Consider the following 7,467-nt stretch of genomic DNA (forward strand, 5'->3'; position numbering starts at 1 on the left):
CAAAAGACTAATTTTGTGATCAAAAGACTAATTTTGTGATCAAAAGAGTAGGAAGGATCAGTAATGGTGATAAGAGTCATGATGCTTTTATCCACAGCAAGTTCCATATCGTGAGCACCTCAAATAGCCTCTCCTAATCAAGCTCCTGCTGCCTGGCTTTATATGCTGAGCCTTGCTAAGAACTGTAGGCAGAGGTGTGAACATATGTGTTGAGCAACTCTAGACCACACAGCTCAGGGGTGGTTGGAGTGGTCAGCCTTAACTGGCAGACCACCTAGGAGAAGGCAACTTTGATTCCAAACCCCCAGCTATCAGTTAATTAGCCAGGTAATCATGGCTGACAGCATGGAATATCACAAACAGCATCAATTGACTGGGACAGTGATATTAAGGGTAGATGAAGCTGTCTAGTCTGCACAACAGCTCATCAAAAAACAAAACTCCAAAATCAAGAAAAAATTGAAACGTTACATCCTTTCAGTGCTATATTTGTGGCACACATCGCACCAAAGTAGTGTTAACTGCCTTGGATGCAGAAGTAGGAGAGGCTCTGCACAAACTGCAATCACATAATATACTAAACGTACAGGTTATTCAGTAAATCATTGATCAAAGTACCATACTGAAAACCATTTTTTTAGTTGAACGTTCATCTATCAAAACAATGAGTGAATACATCATCTCAATTTATACTTATTAAAATGCTTTATAAAGTCTCTTCGAAAATTATCCAAAGTTTGCATTGAACTATATAAAAAGATATTTGTGCAGATGACCACCAGCTCAGTCAAAGACAGATTTTAAAGAGCATCTTGAAAGAAGGGAAGCGAAGTGGAGAGGTTTAGGGAGGGTACTCCTGAGTTTGATGCCTAATTATGTTAAAGTCATAGCTATCAATAACAGAATGAAGAAAATCAGGGACACTCAAAAGCTCAGAATTAGAATGGCATATTTCTCAGAAGGATACAAGATGGAAGGAGGCCACAGAGACAGGCTGAGGGCATTAGGCCATACAATTTTGAAAATGAGAGAAATAATTTTAAATTTAGGCATTAATGGATATGGAGCAATACAGGTCAGTGAGTACTGGGGTGATGGAGCCTGACTACAGTTAGGATATGGGTAACAAATTTTAGATGAGCTCACGCTCAGAGGATGTACTACTAAATGATATAATGATAATGGACTGATCCACAGATTCAGAGGATACACTTCATATCTCATTTTCAGGCAATGCATCTAAGCCAAGCATTAACTCCACATGGCTCAGCTGTTATACAATATTATACAGGTAAAAAGAAAACTTGATTTTGAACACAAATACCTGATTACTAGGTAGATGAAAACGTTGGTTCAATTCCACCTGGATCTTGAATGTGTCAAGAAACATGTCACTTAGAGACTGATGGATGACTACGTTATGAGCATTTCGAACCGTTGTGTGGAGTTTCTCACGTAGTTCACCGTACTCTGTTGAATTCAGTCTATAAATAAACAAAGACAATACAAACTGTACTACTTCAACGCTTAATGTGTAACAACATTACTTTGTTTCTTTCTGCAAACCCAACCCACTCTCCAAAACAATCTCCTTCTCACTTGGTGCAATTTAGTTGAGGGCAATGGGGGAAAAGAGTGCTATGGAAAAGGTAAGGGACATAATGTTTGTGTTAAGGGGAGAGAATCAGTGAACAGGCCTGTAAGACAAGGTGGCATGGTTTCAAGTCTTAATCAGGATAACTAAATCCAGTTGTGATTGGACTGTATTACCCACCTAATGTTGAATGGCTTGACGTTCGGATTGATGCTGCACACTTGAATTGTGAGGAATTGTACAGGAATATTCAGGTCAGGACACAGCTCATGCTGTCTTGATTCAGTCAATGTGAGGTGAATGTCCTGCTGCTGCGCTATATGAACATGGTACGTAGTCACCTTCATCACCCAGGTATCAGTGACAATAACACGGGCTCCTGGCGCTCCAGAAGCAAATTTATCAATCCTTCGGAACTCAGTATTAACAGAAGATGCCACAGCTCTCCAACCAGACTGTGGAAGGGCATAATGTGCAAGGCCTTTGGCTATTGGATGGTTGCCCCACTTATTTAAGGACCAGTACAACACCATGAGGCTAGCAAAAGCAGGGATGAGCACAGCAGTCACTAAGTAAATCAACCAACCCTCGCTTACTAGAAAGTAGAACTGCTTTTCACCAGAAGATGCAACACACATTCCTGCATAATAACCTGCAAGAAACAAAAGTGGTGAGAAGTGAGAAAAATATATGGCATACATTTCAATAAAGGGTCATTTAATACCTGTTCACACACTTACAACGAATGAAGATACCCTCAATCTTTTTACCTCAACTACAGCTTGATCACCTACTCTTCTTTTATTTCTGATAAAACTTTTTATATTCATGTAGCATCTTACCCTTTTGTTTTTGAAGTGCAGTGGCCAATTTATTAGCAAATATGACAACTTTTCTGTGCATAAGATAATAATCAGTCAACTTACTTTCAGGTAAGATTGGCTGAGGGGTAAATATTATCCAAATCAGGAGAGACAATTACTCTGCGTGAATGCGATCAACATTTATGTGCACTGAAGTTGTTGACTTGCTCACCGAGCTGGCTTGTTCTCGTTCAGACGTTTCGTCACCATGCTAGGTGACATCTTCAGTGGAGCCTCCGACGAAGCGATGTTATTGTATTCCGCGTGGAATTTATACTGTCTGGTCCGTTATGGTGAGTAATGTCATTTCCAGTTTTGATCTGTGTGGGTTTGTATATAGGGTCCAACTCTGTATGTTTGTTGATTGCATTACAGGTGAAGAACCAATGGTTCTCACCGTAACAGACCAGACAGTATAAATTCCAAGCGAAGTAGAATAACATTACTTCAATGGAGGCTCCACTGATGATGTCACCTAGCATGGTGATGAAATGTGTGAACGAGAACAAGCCAGCTCGGCGAGCAAGTCAACAACCTCATTCACAACCTGAGCTACAGATGTTTGCCAAAAATGTATGTGCGCTACTAAAATAGGGAGTACTATGGCTTAATGGTTCATTTGGCGGGGGCATTACTTCTGACAATGAAACACTCTCCAAATACTGCACCTAACCCAAAGGAATGACTCAGCTTGGGTTAAAATGCCATGGTTTAAACCTTAGTTTCTGATTCTCCCTGAATTGCAAAAATAACCTTAACAGAAACACAACGCAAGTTGGTCACATTTGTGGATAATACTAATTGGAGTCTAATGAATTAATCAAAGTTCTACTTAAACAGTTAGGTAAAATTTACAATCAGACAGAGTGACACTAAATTCTAAGTCAGGACCTTCAAGATATTGTACTGGAGAAACAATAACTTATTCAATGAGTGTTGGTGGGCTGCATAGAAGACTGAAAGTGACACAAGACTTAATAACCATGGCCAGTCATCGCAAAGCATAACAATACAATCAAATGTTGAGTTATATTACCAAATTAATAAAATGTAAAATATTTCAGAATCTAATATGAGGTCAGGCAACTTCAGTCGACAGAGAAAGTGAACTTTTCAGGACAATGATCTTTTATCAGAACTGTTACACAGGTCATCAGTTTGAATTTTTAATTCTTGATGAAACACAAGCCTGCGGTCTTTATATTGCAGTTTTCAGGCTAGACTGTACTTCAGCTACTGTGTTCAGTTCCGTCAACAGGGCACATAGGAAAATTACCCACAATCTGGACGCAACTGTGTGTACAACTATTATCACAAGAAAGGAGTAAGGAAAAACCTGAAACATTGAGACTAAAAGTTTTATAAGGAGACAAATCAGATTTTTAAAAAAAGCCTAAAATTTATATCTAGAAAGTGGTGATCAGGTGAAGAGAAAATAAATTTGGAATACTAGCTCAGACTGAACTCTGCTCTATATATAGGCCAGTACCATGAAAATCAGATCAAATACTAGAAATCAGTCCTTGAAAGTCACCAATATAAAGGCAGGGCACTGGTGACAAAATGCCTTGAATGCTGTGCTATTTTGCCCCCTTAATATTTCAAATGCATGTATTTTTAAACCTACTACGACTACCGAGGCAAGGATTAGCTCAATTAGCACATAAGCAAACTGTAAGCCAGGCAGAGTGCAAGTCCAACAGAAATATTAATCGGCAGCTTGCATTTTCGGCTTCGGTCAATTCATTTGAATTCATAAAAGCCTGCTCGCTTGATTATCAGCACCGTCACAACCTAATACCATCCTGAAAACTGCTGCCTAATTGGTATTAGAGAACAGAGCTTAGGCACAATCTGAAGTTTATAAAGTTTACATTGACAGCATTTCCAATAATTGCAAACATTCGTGACTGGTGAAATCCTACTCAACTCCGAGGCTCACAATACACGAACAAACCAGAACAGTTTTGGAGATGGTAAGAACTGCAGATGCTGGAGTCAGAGATAACACTACAGAAGAAGGGTCTCGACCCGAAAGGACAACTTTCCTGCTCCTCTAATGCTGTCTGACCCGCTGCGTTCCTCCAGCTCCACACTGTTTATCTCAGAACAGGTTTGGGCCGCTCTCCTATCCAAACCGTATCCCCCAGCCCGGGCCGCGGTGCCCTGCCCTGACCTAGTGGTAGCAGCGAATGTACAATGACAGTAGCCGCTGTCCTGCGGATATGGTAATGGGTGAAGGCCAGATCCTCGCTACCCAGCTGCTCGGACAGCAGATCCTGCACCGTCACCCCCGCCGAACGGAACTCGGTCGGAGTTAAAACAAAACAGAAAGAAAGGACGATGTAAAAGAGGCTGAACACCGCTTCAGGGCTGTCCATTCTCGGCTGGGCCCGATTGTCGCCCCTGGAGACACGGATATCCGGTTCAAACCTCGCCACAAGCCCCGCCCCATCACGGTCCTGCCCCTATCATGGGTCCTTCCCTCACTTCCCCACATTTCAGGGATGGGATACTGTATCCATTGCTGAGGATGCACTGCTTGTGCTTCCATATGTGGGGAATGAACCAAACAAGGACAGGAACTTGAAAACAGAAAAGATATCTTGGAGAATTTCTGAAGAAGGGTCTAGGCCCGAAACGTCAGCCTTCCTGCTCCTCTGATGCTGCTTGGCCTGCTGTGTTCATCCAGCTCTACACCTTGTTACCTTGGAGAATGATGGGTTAACCAAACTTCACTGAACGCTGTTGAAATACCAAGGTCTGTGTGGAGGGAGATTAACCACAGTATAAATCGCAGAGAACTGAAAGAACTGTGGATGCTGGAAAAGCTCAGCAGGTCTAGCACCATCTAGATCATAGAATCCCTACAGTGTGGAAACAGGCCCTTCAGCCCAACAAGTCCACACTGACCCTCAGAGCATCCCACCCAAACACATCCCCCTAATCTACACATCCCTGAACACTATGGGCAATTGAGCATGGCCAATCCATCTAGCTTGCACATCTTTGGACTGTGGGAGGAAACCAGAGCACCCAGAGGAAATCCATGCAGTCATGGGAAGAATGTGCAAACTCCACATAGACAGTTGCCAAGGGGGGGAATCGAACCCAGGTCCCTAGTCCTGCAAGGCAGCAGTGCTAGCCACTGTGTCACCCTGTGATGAGAAATCGGAGTTAACGTTTCAGATCCAGTGACCCTTTCTGAGAACCTGCAATAAACCACAGAGAATTAGGATAATGTTCACCTTAACCCTAAATCCAATCCTGACTGCATGTGGAACTTGGGTCCACACACTGAAGGAATTTAATAAGGGAAAAATTGTTGGTGATGGGCTCAGACTATTGAGGGTATGTTTACAAAACATGACCTCCAGCAGTAAAATTACATTTGGCATGAATTTGAATGTGGGCACTCAATACTCGAACTGTGACTCAAGTCAGATAAATGCTCTTACTATAGATACACGCATGCTGTTATCATCACTGTAGAGATTGATAACATTTGTCCAAAAATGTGCAGGTTAGGTGGATCGGCCATGTTAAATTGCCCATAGTGACCAGGGATGTGCAGGCTGGTTGGCTTAGCCATAGGAAGTACAGGGATAAAGTGGGGGCGGGGTGGGGGTGGATCGGTGTGAGATGCTCTTCAGAGGGTCGGTGTGGACATGATGGGCTGAACGGCTGGCTTCCACATTGTAGGGATTCTATGATTTGAACTCCAGTTAATAATTGAAGGGATAACAGTACAAGATTTCATGTTTTAAAACTTATAGTGCAACATAGGATTAGATAGATGCATTGGTTGTGATCTTCCAAAATTCTCTGGATTTTGGACAGGCTTCAGAATATTGGAAAATTGCAATTACAACACCCTTATTCAAGGAAGGAGGGTTTTGGAAAGCAGAAAGCTGTAGACGAGATATCTGTCATAGAGAAATGTGAGAATCCATTATAAAGGAGATAATGACTAGTCATTTAGTCAATCAGTCAGAGTCAACATGGCTAAACCTAACACTAACTGGTTTGCTTAATTTATTAGAGTTTTTTTTCAAGAAGTACTAAACAAGGTGGATAAAGTGGAAGCTAGTCCAGTTTGTCCAACCCTGTCAGAATTTTATACATTTCAGTGAGATCCCCTCCCATTCTTCTAAACACCAGTGAATACGGGCCTAATTGACCCAATCTCTTCTCGTATGTCAAACCTGCCATCCTAGAAATCAGTCTGGTGAACCTTTGGAATGCTCCTTGTATAAATTATATCCTATCTTACGTGAGGAGTCAAAAACTCCAATGTGGACTCACCAAGGCACTGTACAACAGCACTAAGTTTTCTTTTCTCCTGTATGCAAACCCATTAGCTTTCCTAACTGCTTGCTGCAAATGCATGTTTACTTTCAATGACTGGCATACTAGGACATTAACATTACCCAGTCTGTCATTATTTTAATAATATTTCGCCACTCTGTTTTTCCACTGAATTGGACAACTTCACACTTATCCACATACTGCATTTGTCAGGAGTAGGTTAGCTTAGTTGGCTAGACAGGTGGTTTGCGATGCCAACAGCATAGGTTCAATTTCTACATCAGCTTATGATGTAGAAGTGCCAGTGTTGGACTGGGGTGGACATCTGACTTTGTGCACAAGCTTAGGCTACCATGAAGGACTCTCCTTAATCTCACCTGAGGTGTGGTGACTGTCAGGTAAAGCCACCAACAGTACTGTCTCTCAAGTGGAACCAGCTTATAGTCCAACAGGTTTATTTGTAAACACTGGCTTTTGGAGTTCTGCTCCTTCCTCAGGTGTAGTGTGGAACAGGAGTTATACCGATACAGAATTAATAAGCAGAAAGTTAACAACCCTAAAAATGGCTCGTGTTGAATCTTTGACAACAAGGTGCAGGGCTGGATGAACACAGCAGGCCAAGCAGCATCATAGGAGCAGAGAGGCTGACGTTTCGGGCCTAGACCCTTCGGTCTAGGATTCTCCAGCATCTGCAGTTCCTAC

At 42.0% G+C, this 7,467-nt stretch overlaps 1 protein-coding gene across 2 annotated transcripts in view; it reads right to left on the reverse strand.

Annotated features, from left to right (window-relative positions):
- Positions 1-4,884, reverse strand: part of tmem129 (transmembrane protein 129, E3 ubiquitin protein ligase) — a 13,292-nt gene extending 8,408 nt beyond the window's left edge. Inside the window, exons 1-3 of one of the 2 annotated variants that reach the window (XM_020532789.2) lie at positions 4,634-4,880; positions 1,775-2,246; positions 1,325-1,484 (exon numbers count right to left, since the gene is read on the reverse strand). In XM_020532789.2, the coding sequence (XP_020388378.1) occupies positions 1,325-1,484; positions 1,775-2,246; positions 4,634-4,838 (837 nt within the window). In that variant the 5' untranslated portion in view covers positions 4,839-4,880. Of the gene's footprint in view, positions 1-1,324; positions 1,485-1,774; positions 2,247-4,633 lie in introns of both variants that reach the window. The other variant, XM_048597837.1, reaches the window with a different exon arrangement.
- Between the last annotated feature and the right edge of the window lie 2,583 nt (positions 4,885-7,467).

The sequence above is a fragment of the Rhincodon typus genome, chromosome 1 (genome assembly GCF_021869965.1).
Source record: "Rhincodon typus isolate 14 chromosome 1, sRhiTyp1.1, whole genome shotgun sequence".
NCBI lineage: Eukaryota > Metazoa > Chordata > Chondrichthyes > Orectolobiformes > Rhincodontidae > Rhincodon > Rhincodon typus.